Genomic DNA, 16,734 nt, shown 5'->3' on the forward strand with positions numbered 1-16,734 from the left:
TTTCAGGCTGTGAGGGGGATAACTCTTACTTTTTTAAACTGATACATCTTCTGGAGAACTAGTGTGCATTCTTGTATGTTAACTGTGTTGTAGTATGATGCTGAATCCAGAAGTGAACCTGAGGTCTTATAGCCAGTTTTCTGATGAACCCCATGAAGTTTGAGTTTTCGCTCTTATCATCCTTGAATAGGGATTATCATCTTCTAGAATCATAGAATCAAAGAATCAAAGAATAGCCTGGGTTGAAAAGGACCACAATGATCATCCAATTTCAACCCCCCTGCTATGTGCAGCATCACCAGAGCTGCCGAGAGCCACATCCAGCCTGGCCTTGAATGCCTCCAGGGATGGGGCATCCACAGCCTCCTTGGGCAACCTGTTCCACTGCGTCACCACCCTCTGTGTGAAAATCTTCCTCCTAATATCTAACCTAAACCTCCCCTGTCTCAATTTAAAACCATTCACCATTGTCCTATCACTAACCACCCTCATAAACAGCTGTTCCCCCTCCTGTTTATATGCTCCCTTCGAGTATTGGAAAGCCACAATGAGGTCTCCCTGGAGCCTCCTCCAAGCTGAACAATCCTAGTTCCCTCAGTCTTTCTTCACAGGAGAGGTGCTCCAGCCCTCTAATCATCTTATTGGCCCTCCTCTGGACTACATTTTTCTTTATCTTTTTTTTGTTTTTTTCCTCTGATGAGCGATAAACTAAAAACTTGTCTTTGCTGGAAATATGCAATCATTTATCTCTGTTGGCACAACCAATGCAGTCCACTTTTGGCTTGCATGTGAGTGCATGAGCACTATCAGTAGGCACTGCTCATTTTTCAGTTCCTCACCAGTTAGACTGACTTCTAATGTTTTGCTAAAAGTTTTGATGCCAGATATTTGACTTAGGCTGATTCATAGGGGAATTCAAATCCCCCCTGTGGCGCAAGTGGTAGAAGTGCCGCTCTACTACACAGAGGCTCGAATCCCGGGGCTTGGACTCGATGATCTCTAAGGTCCCTTCCAACCCGCACGAGACTATGATACTATGATACTATGATTTAATATTTGTAATGCTAGATAAAAGAGTCTGTTTCCAGATAAGAGCAAGAAAAAAACATTTATTTATTTATTTTTTTTTTATGATATCAAAACTGATGGCAAGTTTCATTAAAAAAGCTCTTCAGATGTTATCATATTTTGGAATTAGGACTTGATTAATAGAAAGTTGTTGCCTTTGTGTCAGGGATGTATGAACTTTTTACCACCAGCAGAACATTCCCACACTGCATCAAGACAGAAGCATGTTAAGTGTTCCAGTGTGAAAACCCTCTTTCACATTCTAACAGCTAAATATTATGCCTGTACCAAGCACGTCCTGACTCAGGACTGAGCAGTTCTTGCCTTGTTTCGTAGCTAAGACATAGCTGTGGAGATGGGAGGTGATTTCAGCACTAAATGTCTCACAGACATGGGTGATGAACTGCTGTAGTTGGTGACCTCAAGTTGCTCATGCCCATATCTCTGCACATTATGGCTGCTGCATGTTTAGATGTAAAAACAAAACTAGTGGTATGGAAAAGGGAGAAGATCAGATGGGTCAAGACTGTAACTTGGAAGAGAGGTTTATATAAGAAGCCAGTGTGTAGAAGTGAACAAGAAGTCTATCAGCTGAGGATTTGAGGGTGAATCGGCAGTGAATAAACCTGCTTTCAGGTATCCAGTCCACTCCCGCCTGTGTCCATGCGTGCACAAGACTATATGTCCCACCACTGAGGACAGATGGATATCCTGGTGTCTGAGGGTCAGGGCCCCTGGTGTGGACTCTAGATGCCACCTAGTTCATTATGCTACAGCATAAAACTTAGATAGTGGTGTTTATTCCACTATAGCCTATTTAGAAGAGAAGTAGACTGTGATGATGTATAGCTAGACAGATACATTGGTAGGACTTTTGGTGTATGGATGTGCAGCACAGTACAATTTGAGAACTGTGTTAGTGGGGAGGTTTGCCCTGTGTGCCTGCATTCACGGAGGGAAAAATACAAAAACTGTTTGTAGAAAAGGCTCTGGGTTGCTGGAAATAACAGGCCAGCATGTGAGGACTCTACCTTCAAATGAAGCTCCATGAGCTGTCTAGGAAGAAAGGCATTCTGATATGCATCTGGAAGAGAGATTGAAAACCTTGCCCCTGTTATCTTTCATTTATTTTAAGTGTTTTTGATAGAAGTAGCTTTAAAACCTCCAAGTAGCTCACTATAAATAAATCTTCACAAATGGAATACTTGTATTTTTAAATCTGTAATACAGTTGAAGGATGTTTTGTGCAGCTGGAGATACAGGAATTACAGCAGTGTTTACCTTCATCTGCAGCACAGGCAAGCATGATACAAATCTTCTTATATAGTCCAATAAAAATGTGGTATGCCTGGGCAGTAATGCTTTCATCTCTCATAAACTTTTACTTTTTGGATTCATTATACTGTTAAAGTCACATAAGACTAGTTTATTGATGGATCCCAGATAGCTTCACTGGAAATTTTTATAGGCAGTCAGGATAGATGAATGGTTGCAAAGACAGTTCTCTTGAGTTATACTCATTCTTTGAGAAAAAATATCCTCCGTTCTCTGCTGCCCACTCATTTGAATGAAATGTTAATTGTTTTGTTGGGTTTTTTTTAAACCTTATAGGTAATTAATTACAATTACAATACATAAATAACTATGGCACACTGGAATGTATTACTTTGTAATAAGAACAGTCACTCAGCATAGGTGCCTGATTGCACATCAGTGTGTCATTTTGGCAGTCTTCTACGGGCATACTGTCAGCCTCTTTCCTGAACATTTCAATAATAGCTCATTAATATCATCCATAACAGCGAAGCAAAAGCTCATTCTCAGCTTATTTAGTAACTCATTTCCTAATGCCATGCTTGTATCAGTGACACTTTTCTTTTGTCTGAAAACAACCTGACTAAATCTGAGGAAAGAATATAAAGGAAGGTTATATCAGAACTGAGGTGTTGGGTGTTAATGGCCTATGTTCTGCCTCTTCAAACTTCACACACACTCCAAAGGACTAAGGAAACTGACTTACATTAGTTAGGATCAGACCAGTATTTGGTAGTGTTCTGCAGTGGAAGAATAAGCAAAATCAATCTTAGTTCATAGTGAATAGGTAAGATGGAAAAAAAAAGAAGAAAAAATACATATAATATAGTATTGGATTAATTTAAAGAATTAAAAATAGTGGCAGCTTTCATTCTTTGAATTACATTTCAGGCCCTTCAGTAAAGCTGATGACATTTCTGGACAAAGGAAAATCAATAGCATGCCATGGACTGTACCTGCAGCAAACCCAAGCGAGCGTGTTTGTTCTTGCTAAAGCACTTGACCACATTTCTGCACAGGGGAGTCAGTGCAGAGTAGGGCCAGTGGGAGCAATGGTGGCCTGCGCAGCCATTGCTTGCTGGCTGTGATTTGCAGCATGGAAAGTTTAGGTTGGACATTAGGAACAACTTCTCAAAAAAAGTGGTGCTGCGGTGGCACAGGCTGCCCAGGGAGGTGGTGGAGTCACTGTCCCTGGAAGTGTTCAAGAACCGTGTAGATGTGGCACTGAGGGACACTGTTAGTGGTGCTGGATTGATGGTTGGACTAGGTGATCTTGAAGGTCTTATCCAACCTTAGTGGTTCTATGATTCTGTTGTGCAGCTGAATAGCTGCAGAACCTCTCTCTGGACAAACTCCTCTATCCTTCTGCCCGACTGCCAGTAGGGATGTGTATGTTTACAGGCCATCCTTATGGTGACCCAAAGCTCAGGGAAACCAAGAGGCAGCATTTGGGGATCACATCTGCTTTGCTGTGCGAAGGCTGCTTCTTGTTCTTTTCCCATCCTGGACTTCCATTTGATCTGTATTGGTGCTAATATACACCTTGCAAACTGTTTCCCCCCTCCTTTTCCAAGTTTTAGAGCTTTGGAAAGCAGGATGAGCCCCAGAGAGATGCAAATAATTTCCTTTTACCAGCCCCAGTACTCACTGTTGCAGTACTGCTGCCATCCAGCCTCCAGCAGCTCATGCCAAACTCCATCTCTGCTAAAACTCACACTGCAGTCAGATGAGACTTTGGTTCCCTCTCAGCCTTTCCCTCCTTTCCACCTCCCAGAAAAAAAAGGACAGCTCCAAGTTCCAACAGAGCTTGTCTCAGTTTCTGTTCATTCGTAACCTTCACATCAGTTTTTAGTCCAGGCCTCTGTTCCAAATGTCATTGTACGCTACATAACAAGGTTTTGGAGGAAAAGGAAGTGCTTTTTGTTCTGCAGCTATGTGAGTAGTTGCACTATGCATCAGAATAAGTGCTGCCGAGGAATGAGAATACAACGGGATACCCAGACAGACAGCCTCTAATTTGTGTCTCTCCATTATTAAAGATGAGATTTGTCATGCAGAGACACCGCATCCGGTGACTGGGTTTTCCCATCATTCTGAGGGACCTGGGAAAGTGGCTGTGATGACAGAGATAACACCAGTCAGAGCTTGCCAGGCGTGTAATCTGCACTGTGTTTCTCTCATTCATTTCATCAGCCAACAGAGTAAAGAAGGGGCTTGGTTCATATGTGCTGTCTTGCTCCCAAACATTTCACTTGTTCTCTTTCCATTCTAGCCCTGTATCTTCACTCCTTCCTTCCTGGCTAATCTCCACTCCTATCAAAATATTATTCTTTTGCTCTGGACTGCACTTCCTCACAGTGCCAGCAATTTCTGATGTGTACCTATTAAGCAGCTGGCAGTTCATAGTTGAATCTACAGGTGAAACTATAAGTATTAAACTATGCTAAAGAGATCTTGAAAGTACAACCTGTTCAACCTGAGCCGCAATGGCAAAGCAAAGCTGTCTAATGGTCAGATCCTTTTAAAGGAGAGATGCAGGCAGGCAGCATGACTAATTTTAAGAGGGAACTTAATATGCCATCATTGGTCTGATGTCAAGCAATGGTAAATTAAAGGGTTTTTAATGGGCAGGTGAAGTAGTGTGAGGATGAAGCTGAGATCCTTTTATGTCTGTGGGCAGAGGAGGCCATTCTGCTGTATCACAGTCATGTACATTAGCGAGAAGATAAATGGCCTGCAACATTATTCTCTATGAATGACATGTATCTGCATTTAAATTACAGAAGTCAGGTCCACTCGCGCGATAATTAAATTTTAATAAAATAAGAATAATTTATAATATTAAAATCCACTTTGTAAGCGAGCGAGATAGCTAACCCCCACACAGCTTCAGTACGTGCTACAGTTCACACATTAGTTAAAGATTTTCCGCAAAATGCTGAAATCAACATTGCATGTGAGGGATGTGGATGCTTATTTTAAGCACTGAGTTAGAAAATTGTGGTTTCTAGAAATATATGCAAAACTATTGCCAAAATAAGCATTCAGAAAGTTGTTTCAATATGCAGCTGCATATAAACACAGTAATTAATATATACTGGGTAAATTTACAACATCTTTTCTCACTCACAGCAGTGAGACTGAAGTTGCACATTTCAGTCAAAGACTCAAGAGATCTTTAAACTGCAGCCAAGGCTCAGCAGAAAGCTGTCTGGGAGAGCAGACCTGCTGCTTGGCTTGGTCTCGTCCTCTGAGCTCTTTGATGGAGGGAGCGTTGTTGGGATCAACCTCCTTTTCTGGATGGAATGATTACTGCTGCAGACCTGCAGTGCTGAATTCTGGCACACCAGCAGAGGGTTAAATCAGCTTTTAATGTTTTCAGAACACTTTCACACCTTTCATTTATCCCTACATTCTTGAAGGTAGGGGGAAAGAGAGTCGTTGTACCCAATTTTTGGCTAAGGGAATTCAAGTGGCGATATGGACATTTTTCTCAGCAGAAATCAGTCAGTGTCAGCTCTACACCTCACATGCCATCAGCAGTCTTTCACTGCTCTAAATGCCGTGTTTATCCTGTGCAGCAGGAGATCCATGCTCCTTCTGTCTAGTTTCTCCTCTGAAATAAATCGTTTTTCCCTCTCTCCTCCAGCTGGGGTGATGCTGGTCCCTGAAAGGCAGACAGAGGATGGGTTTGAGGAGCACTTCGGCTTGAACTACTTGGGACACTTCCTGCTGACTAACCTCCTCTTGGATACGCTGAAGCAATCAGGAACGCACAGTCACTGCGCTAGGATCGTCACTGTCTCATCAGCCACCCATTATGTAGGCAAATTGCACCTGGACGACTTACAAAGCAGGTACCAATCCATGTTGGGTACTCACTGATTAGCAGGAAGAGTGTGCAGATCAAATTGTGGGGTTTTAGCGCTGACTTTTTTTGTTTTGTTTTGTTTTGTTTTTAATTAACAGTGCTTCTCAAGCAATTGCTTACAAGTTGAGCAAAGCTTGCAGTCTCTTATTATAATGAGTCTTGAAACCTTGCACTGCATCAATGGCCATGGCACAGTCGGGACTCCTCACTGACTAATCGTGAAGGTGGAAAAAGTGGGATGTTTTAAAATGGCTGGGGTGAATGCTAACAGGCTTCATCATCATGGGAGTTCTCTCCTGGACTGAGCAGGTGCAGAGCCCTCATCCTGACTCCAGAAGGGTGCAGGCTGATGCCTGTGGCTGCCCACCTGGGGCTGACTGTGTGGGGCTCTGAGAGAGCCTAGCTTTGGCAGGGCTGCCTGGCCACACCTGCCTGCCTGCCTTTCAGCTTCCCCCAGTCCGCATCCTGTTTGCCACTTCTTCCTGCTGGGCATCCCTGCCAGCTGGCACCTGATGCATCACGCTCCATCCTCACATCTCTTGCTTCTCATTTCCTGGTGCCCCTCCTGGCCACTCTTCTCCAGCTTCCCCCACCATCCTCCTCAGCCCTCTCAAGCTGGCTGAGGTGAGGCACTGCAGATGCTCTAGATGCCCCTGATCATTGCAAGAGAACTGAAGTAGATGACATTTAAAGACTCCTTCCGGCTCAAAGGACTCTATGCCCAAGCCCTGCTTCATGCCTGTGTCACCCTTTGCACTTCCCTGAGGGAACAGAAAACAGGGAGGTCATTGACATTCCTGCGCTTTGCTTGTGGCCTAGCAAGGTCCACAGAGCTGAGCAGCTATATTCTTCCCAATCACTTGCATGTAGGGAAAGTGTGAGGTAATATCTATGGGATCCTGGTAACGTGAGGAAGGCATCAAATTATTTGGTGCATATCTCTGTGCGGAATTATTTAACAAACTAAGGAATGAGAAGGATAACTGAAATGATACATGTTATGATTGCCACATGCAGTCACATGTGGAAACAATATGCTGATCTGACCTGACCTGAGATCAGATATCTCTTCTGATAGACTCCAAAGAGTTGCTACTTGCACAAAGGGACCCTGGATTTTGCCTCATCTCCCTGCAGAAATTCTGTCTCAGTCCTTTGACAAGGACTTCAGCAAGACTGTAGAGGCACCTGGCCTGAGGTTTCATTTTAGAGCAAAGACTGAAATTAGAGGGTCAGGCTGTTTTCACTGCACGCATTTTACATACGAATGCTGCATTAAGCATGTCAAACTTTGTGTTAGACTTCTGATTACATACTACAGCATCAGTTTTATTACAAGCACATCTCTTAAACTCTGCAGGCTTGTAGCAGTTTAATCTCTTGCTTGTAAAACAGCTGCAGGAAATTATCCTTACTCTTCACTTGATGTATATATTTATCATTTCTGATGTGCATGTGTTGAACAGAACCATGCAAGGGGACTAAGGGGGAATGTAATTAGTATCTCTTTGAGGTAAAGTGCAGAATGCAAAATTAAATGTGGTTGTTCCATGGCTCTAGATAACAGTAGTTTCTCTTATTATAGCAAAGCCTTGTACTGTGCCTCTTTAGACTAGGATCATCCTTATCTGTGATTCATTGTTATTAACTCATATTATAAAGAAACCAGAGATGTTTTAATTAGAGAAACTCAGGCAGGGCATGAACATGACCAATCTTAGGAAAAGAAAATATATGCACCAGTGAGACTTGCAGCTTTTGTGCCAAATCCTTCCCTTCTGAATTTCAGACACAGAGGAGGACAGACTCTGACTAATTTTGTGCTCCCCTTCCCATGTGGGTGAATTCAGTGCATCGAGGGAGGCAGCAATACCTGCTCCCCCAGGCATCAGGCATCCCCATGCCTTCCATAAAGGACTGTTAATTCAGCTCCAAACCTCGTCTTTGCTCAGGTGGAAGAAGACACAACTGTTGTTTTTAACCTAGATGTTGCTATGTCCCTCTGTGGGTGAATAGCTTGCTACCTCATAAGTGGTCCTGCTGCACTCACTGAGATTGCTGGTGCAGTCATGTACATGTCTACAGAATGAGTGAGTGGTTTGGCTGCTCTGGAGGGCTGTTGCAGGGTGCCAAGGCATTGCTGATACTTTGAAGCCTTGGAGACGCCTTGCTATTTAGAATAGCATTTAGAAACACTAATGGATGCAGTAAGGACGTCCATGGCAAGCATTGTGATGTGACAGCATCCCATAGACTGACGCAGTTTTCCAGTCCATGTGCATCCTTCTTTTTGGTATCCTTTTAAATGCAAAATCTTCCTTAAAAAAACGTGTACTGGCTTTTCCTTATCTTGACTTGTACTTATTGGCTGTAGTTCATTTTGTAACTTGGGTCTATGTTCCTTGATTGATGGGGAGTCCTAACCTTGTAGGAAGGCAGCCAAACCATTTGGAGTCATTTATTTACATTGAAGAAAGGGAGGTACAGTCTGTGTTGGAGAAATTACCTGTGGCAGCAGGCTGAATTGTTTACCATACTCTTGTCCCATTATTTCTAGATTTTGGTTGGGCTACTGTCCAAACTGGAGGTGAGTAATGGTGGTGGAGGTAGAATCTATCCATCACATATGGCAGAGAAGGAAAGGCAGAAGGACTTTTAATGTGAAGAAGAAAGTAGACCGTGGTGCAGTTCTCTGTTTTACCACAGATTTTTCTGTGCAGTCGTTCTCTCACTCAGGAGACTCTGGGCTGACAGTCACGGTTGTGGCCATTGCTTCCAACTTGCTTTGCTTTTTCTTGCTGCTCAGAATTCTGGTCTGAAGCCAGAAGTCATCTGTATCACAGTAACCACGGGCCACATCAAAACAAATAATTGTCAAAACGTCTTACCCGGGAACAGCATTAAAGGCAGCTTTTGCTATTCTGTTCATGTTTCCTCTTTGGTTTGCGTTCTGCCATCTTAGCAGTCTCATTTATCCTGTGTTTTCTCTTTTCATCTCCTTTTTGGTGGGAGTGCTATTTTAAGTGTTCCTTGATTTTCCTTGCATACTGAACTATTTTTCTTCTTTTCTTATCTCTCTTCATGCTTGCCTGCTTGATTTCTGAGTTTGCAGTTTCACTTTCACCTGTATCTTTTCAGCTTTTTTTCTCTCCATTGACTTTTCTCGCTCCATCTCATCTTTTTCTCTTCCTTCTTCATCTTATTTCTGCTCAACAGATCATTTACGACTCTCCATTTCTTTTCTGCTTATCTTCTCCCCCCCAACCCCAGTCCTGTTTCTCCCCTGTGTCATTTTCCCTCCTTCCCACCCACCCTCTTCCCACACACGCCAGTGAAAGAGACACAGCATGGGTACATCAAGGCAGGACAGAGCTTGTTCTAAACTGGCAGGGCATAGCTTGTTTCATGTGTGTTATTGAAAATGCAAACGCGCAAGAGCGATGACTGTTCTCCCAGTTCTTTTGCTGAAGGTTATACGAAGAACATCAAACACCTTTGTGGTCTTTTAGATCCAGACCATTTTCAACAGAAATCACGTGAGTTGACAAGGGCATCCCTAAGGCAAATCATTTTCCTTCATCCCTACTTCGAACACTACTGTTTTCGAGGAGGTGAAAGTTTAACAGAAAAGCTATCTGCAAGCATTTCAGCAGTGATCCAAGCAATTGCATGCTGATATTTTGTACCACAACAGTGGAACAGCTTAGCTATTATGTCCTTTTCTCCTCCTCTGCCTGCTTAAAATGCTTTCTAAAGTGAGAAAAGAAAAAAGGATGGCCGTGACAGAATATGGCTGTCTGGCTTCAGAAAACATTTGAAGAATGTTGTGCCATCCCCTCCATTTGAGGTAGGCTTGAACAGATCACAGGAGTTCATGGTGCTCTTAGCACGCTGGGAAGGAAGGCACTCTTTCAAGTACTCTACCTACCAAAGGAAGAAGGATCTTTTGGAAAATGAACAAAAAAAAGACCTTACTCCCTTTCCCAGGCTGTTGGTCATACTTGAAAATGCACCCTTTCCCAGGGGTTAGTATCTCTGTGTGTTCTGTCTAGCTCTTTCTCCATGACTAACGATTCCTTTCATCATCCTCTCTTTTTGCATGCCAAATAGGCTCTGTAATGCTGTGAATCATAAATTTATGAACTCCCCAGCCATAGTAATACAGCTACTTTTCTGGTTCACGTCGCCTGTATATTTAGGAACAGTTAGTCACACTTTTTTTCTGCTCTCTTTCCTCTGCTCTGTTACTATGAAAGGAGCTGACATTTTTTTTGTAACTCTCCAAGCTGGTACAGTCCTCAGATAATGTCTGTGTTTCTTCAGTGTAACCTTAGTGCATGAGTCATGTCAGAGACAGCTGAGATTGAAGTGATAGGAATTGCGAAAATCCCCAGCTGTCACATTTGTGTCCTAACTGGTGTAAAAACTGGGCAGAAAAACCAACCTGTGCAGGATCTGGAAGGATGCTGGGGAGATGAAGCAGATCCACTTAATCTCCTCTTGCAAGGAGTTTCAGAGAAATTGTCACACACGGTGTGGAAAATCTGTCCTGCAAAGTGTTTGGAGGCTTCCTGTTCTTCAGTAGCGTCCTTCATCTCTTGTTGAGAATACATGAAATCTGCTGGTAAATGAGGTTGCAATTAAGTTTGGGCAGAAAGATGAGGGCGATGTCCCATACATATTGCAGAGATGTTGAGAATGTTGTCCTCAGATTGCAACAAAAAAATTAACATCTCACATTCTTTTTGAAAATATGAATCCATTTTTTCAGGCCAAATTCTGTTTTATTTCTGGTATCTCTGAAATTATCCTTAAATGAGCACTGTCATTAACATTTCGAAGTATATTGTTGATCAAACTGAAATTGCAAACCTTCAGTTTCTAAGCCATTCTGTGAGATTCATGGCTTCAAATTCCTTTTGGTTTTTTTTCAAATAATAACTAATAAATGTAGGTCTTCATGTTTGTTTGTTTGTTTGTTTGCTTGTTAGCTAGGTTTGCCTTTAGTTTGGTTTGCTTTTCTTCTTAAGAATGGTCTGATGAATCAACATTTTTCATAACTGTTCTGACAACTTCCCAGTTGGTTCCTCCCATACCTTTTCATGATCTATCTACTGATCTATCACTAATAGTTTCTTAAGTCTCTGAATGGAAGACATTAAGGAATGTAATAACTCTTCAAATCAAACAAAAGCAAACATGAAGCTGACTTCTTATAGTAGCAGCATGGTAGTACTCTTTATTTTCCAATTCTTTAATGATAAAGGAAAATCTGAAAGAGGAAGCAGGAGGTATTTTAAATAATATCCTTTTATTCGTTAATCCATTTTAGTCAGCACAGTTACATATGAAGAGTAATGTTACTGCACTGATGGCTTTATAAAATCCTATGAAAACAACAGATTTTGTAATCCTAAAAGATCATTCTAGTCAAAAAGATAGATACATGTAATTTTAGATTTAATTTAATTTGGGAAATATATGTTTTTGTTTGAGTTGTATTGTTAAAACTGTTGCCCCCCAATGACTTGCGTTGCATATTCTTGCTCTATTTTCAAAATAGATCACATTCTCTTGATGGAAACCAATACCAATTACAGCACACTGCTGTATTCAGTTAGAAGTATTGGTTCTTCTTCAGGTTTCCTACTTTTCATGCCTACAGTGAGGCAGTAAGTATTCCAGTGCTTAATGCATCCTCACAAATGTATTTCAGTCCTTCTTTGTTAAAACCTCTCACTACAAATGCAAAAGGATTTGCTGCTTTGCCAAACGATTCTTTGCTTTTGCAGCAATTAGCATTAATTGCAAGAGTACAAGCAAAGGCTCACCAAAGGCTCACATCTCAAATACTGTAAGTTAATTAAAAAATAGTAATTTAAAATAGCTATTAGATTAGAAGACCTTTTCTCCCATTGATTGAAAAATATAGTTTTAGTTCACACACAGCATATCTCTTCCTCCTGTTGCAGATCATAGGTGGTTCCAATCCATTCCTGCTGCCGGTAATGAAGAAATATTTAATTTGAGATGTCAGCTTTGGAAAAGCTTTATTTACATTTATTGGTGTATTTTCATTCCATTTAATCAAAATATTTTCAAGGTTCATTGGTTTTTGAAGAACAATAACATTGTCTGACTACTACCACACCAGACTTCAGTGTCTTCAGGGAAATTAAATGTAGCTACTTTATGTGTCAAAATGTTAAACTCCTTGTCTAAAAGGGATTAATGGCCTTAGCAATGCATTGTTAATAATGCTTAATGATTTAAGAGGACAAAGTGTTTCTGAACTAGTTCAAAACTGTGACACGCTCAAAGATATTAGATGTATGGGTGTTCCTGCTATCCAACTTCTCTCTCTTTGGTGGTCTGAGACAGTAAAAACTCTTCCTTGCAGTGCAGAGGACAAAGATCTCATAGGCACGTTGTTTTCCAGAACGTAGGGACGGTTCAGTGATAATGTGAAAGTTAATAGACTGCACCAGTGTGACAGAGAAGGCAAAAGGGAATTGCAGAGAGGACAGAGTGGAGGCAGATTGTCACTCTTGAGAGGTGAAGGTTAGTTTAACATCTCCCTGTGAGCAAAACTACTGATGAAAGCGAAGCGAACCTTAAAAGCTTTGGAGTTCAGGTTCTGGGCAATTATTTCTTTTAGCATTCCTCTCAATTGCCCTAAATGCCACCATCCTCATAATACCTTTTCATCAGTATTGTCCTTTGAGAGGCATGGTGTACCTTGGGGAGGGTGGTACAACTGCCTGTGAACCCCCAGAATGGTGTGTTAAGGGAACCAGGTAAAATGCATATTGTGCCATACACCCTTCTTGTCTGGGTTCACCTCTCCTATTGCTGATGGTTCTTCACAAGCACACATCTCTGATAGCACTAAATACATCATAGATTACAATGTGAAATAGAGAGAAAGGCAGTTTGCTGCTGCTGTAATTCAGTATGATAACTTAAACTTTATCCTGCTCTCAATCTTAAGGCCTGTTCTTTCAGTGAAGCAGAATATTCTCCGTCCAAAAGCAGCATGATTACTTGAATACATACACCAGTGCAGAAACACCAGTCTTTAGTTTAAAGAGTTTTCTTTAAAAAACATGGTTTCTATGAAAAATTCACTTCCTAAATTAGATAAGGCATTGTAAAAGTCAGATATTGTAACCCCCAGCAGTTTTAGCATTGCTAGAAAGCCTTACAGTTGTCATAGCTTCAATCAGACTGGCTGCATGCAGCACTGTCCCAGCCACACGAGGAGAGTGGCTGATGTACCTGAGGCTCACAGTGCAGTGTGGGAGCTCTCAACAGCGATGGCAGCTGTAATACATCACAACAGAAATGTCCACATGAATGTTGTGGGACTTCTGCTTGGCATCTGAAAGAAATTTCAGCAGCAAAAAGTCTGATTCTTATTGCAGAACTCTGTTTACGGTGTTCCAGAGTAATGTAACATTGGGAAATTTAAAAAATTTTTAAAAAATTTTAAAAAAAAGAGAAAATTCCAAACCAGAACCAAACAACTGTAAGGCAAGATGGTAGAGAAAGTAATTGCTGTCTCTGTGTCTCATGGAGTTTTGAGATAACTATAATGTCAGTTGTAGGCCACTTTGGACTGCTAGTATGTTCCTAGTTTCTTACAGTTTGGGGAGAGATTTCTGTATCTAATGTAGCTTAAGGGAAAACTAAAATGACACAGTGAAAAAAGTGGTGTCACAGCAATCCTCATGTAGTGGAAAGAAGTACTTTTACTGTCTGCTCAAGTTCTCTTGGGTGAGGCCTTTCATCTTGTGCCTTGCCATACCATGGATGCAGCTACATTTGGTAAACAGCGCAGGGTTTGAAATGCCAGCACTTTAGTGTGCATAACCATGCTCTAGAATTCCCTCTCAATCCCAGAATGAAAAGCTGGTCTGCAGAAGCGTACACCAACTTTAATATGATTTTATCAAAATAGAAATAAGATTTGGAATCCATTTTTGAGCCCTATGTGCATTGCTGTAGAAACAAAAAATCACAGGAAGATCCCTCACTACCTTCAACTTGAAAGCTCTGTTGCAGGAGAGCTGAAAATCTTTCTGCACAAGTGTGTAGAGAGAGTGCCACAGAGCTCTTCTTGATATAAATCCAAGAGATAATGTTGAAAGATGTGTGACAGTCTTCAGTAACCAAAGATCCATGTTATCCAAGATATAGTATGAAAAGACATGTGTCAGTGATATTTCGCAATCACTCCAAAGAAGCACAAAGACACAGAACCTAGGTCTTGGAGCCTTGCTCTGTTTTCTGGCTGCAGCAATGCAATGACTTGCTTACTTCTATTTATTTATTTATTCATTTGATGGAGATTTTTAATTGAATGAAGAGAAACCATTATGCTCAAACACCACTTCAGATATTAGCCAGTACTTAACTGCATCTTATGAACAGACTGCAGAAAAATGCTTCAGGAGGGGCAATTTATTTCATTCTTTATAGAGCATTATTATTTTCAAGAGAATGGAATTACAGTAATTACAACTTGAACACGTCGTCAATATTTAAAATCAACAACAACAAATTAACACCCATTATTAGCAAACAGAAAAATTAGATTCTTCTAAATGTACTGATTCAGACTTTGAGATGACCAGCCTCTGAGTCAGTGCTTCATACATTTTAGAAGTGTGTTAAGCACAGAGGAGTGGAGCTGCACACAGCAAGGCAGTCAGTAGAGCAGGAGGGCTCTTACCTGCCTGCCATTAGGAGGAAGGATCAGCCAAATGGCAATGATGTTTTGTTTCCATCTGAATGACAGTAGTGCCCAGAATGACAAGCTCCTGGTTAGTTTGCTATTTATAAATATTTGTATAGTTAAAGACCTTTCTTCAGTAAACGTAGTCCTTCAAAGACAGTAGGTTAATTTATATTCACTCTGCATTTCCTACATGCTATACACAAGGAGCTGGTCACTGAATGCTGCGCATTCACACAGTGAAAGGCTGAAAATTGGCAAGCATGGCTTTTTGAAAAAGATAACCTAGCTTTCAGATTACAGCTTCTACTGAAATCTGGATGAAGCACAAAGCAGTTGTGGCTTGCTGCAAGGAGAGGGATAGCTCTGAGCAGCAGTTACTCTGTGGTCCAGAAAGGGAAAAGCCTCCCAAGCTGCCCTTCAAATGTGGGCTGTTTCTGGCTGTTTCAGTAATCCCACCATGACCAGCTAGGACATGAAGTGTTTGCTTTTCAGCTGGCATAGAACTGCTAATTATTTCATCTACTAGACTTGTCTTCTTCATTTCCAACATGTCCATCAGAGGTTCCTGGAGGCCCTAATGCTTGAACCTATAGTCACTCCAATTATAACTGCTAGTGCATTCAGTAGGAGTACGCTAAGGGGTAACTGAGTTAGGTCATAGTGGCATCAATTATTAGCAGGACAACTATATACAAAGCATAACTAACAAAATATGAGTAAGTAGAATAATAGAATCATTGAGGTTGGAAAAGACCTCCAAGATCACCTTGTCCAACTGTCCACTTACCACCAGTATTACCCCAGTAGGTATGTAAACACTTTCTATTTCAGTTCTGTTTTATTAATACACGTTTGTTTCTTTCAGATGGCAAGGTATTGTTTTTTGGTGGTAATCTGGAAATTTCCCCAACTCTCTCTTTTCTCTATCTCTATTATTATTATTATTATTTTTAATACGAAGGGAAAATCACAGTTGATGAGGCTCAATAAATATGTTTCTGGCATAAATGTATATAGTACTGTCAGGAAGTCTGCTTAAATCTATTAATTAATATTTAGGACTCAAGGTTTGGTTTTTTAGAGATAAAAAAGTACTTATGATAACCAGAAAAGACATACCTGTATTCTGCACTATATTTCTTTAGTTACTATAAAGTAAGCTGCAAAATCTTTCAAAAACCTTGTGCTGCATTCCCCAGAGAAAGGAAATTTAAGACTGTGAAAGCTTCATGAGTGCTTAATAATAGTCTTTTATATTTTTGAATAAGTAGTGGTGATGATATATTGCAAGATTAATACATAAATCATTAGGAGACTTAAGTCATTTTAATACATCAAGTCTGTGTTTTGCTTAATTCACTGATTCATCCTAAGGCATACATTGAAATTTTGTGTGGCCTTTCATTATAAGCCCCAGCATGTCACCCACATTTTGCATCACTTGTCTTCTAATGGAGCACATTGCAGCCTGGTTGTTCTGCAGTTGGATCTTAACGCACTCTGCCCTCCAGGCAAATTAACACACGGGAAATTGGGGAGTGTGGTGACGGCTGAGGGGAAGATGACACATGCAAGAGCAGTGTGGTGTGAGGGAGGTACAAGTCACACCACACTGCTAGCTGCAGTTTGGTTACACATAGCTGTGTGCTGTTAGCTATGGGTCCTCCGAGCCACTTGCTGAAGCAAGGTGCCCTGTGGAAGGGAAAAGATGCTGCACCCGTTCCCTTCCACATGTGTGTAC

The 16,734-nt window shown here is 41.2% G+C and overlaps 1 protein-coding gene across 1 annotated transcript in view; it reads left to right on the plus strand.

Annotated features, from left to right (window-relative positions):
• DHRSX (dehydrogenase/reductase X-linked) overlaps positions 1-16,734 on the plus strand; it is a 154,011-nt gene that overhangs the window by 107,603 nt on the left and 29,674 nt on the right. The window contains exon 5 of the mRNA XM_015848643.2: positions 6,032-6,239. Within this exon, the coding sequence (XP_015704129.1) occupies positions 6,032-6,239 (208 nt within the window). The remainder of the gene's footprint in view (positions 1-6,031; positions 6,240-16,734) is intronic.

The sequence above is a fragment of the Coturnix japonica genome, chromosome 1 (assembly GCF_001577835.2).
Source record: "Coturnix japonica isolate 7356 chromosome 1, Coturnix japonica 2.1, whole genome shotgun sequence".
Classification (NCBI taxonomy): Eukaryota; Metazoa; Chordata; class Aves; order Galliformes; family Phasianidae; genus Coturnix; species Coturnix japonica.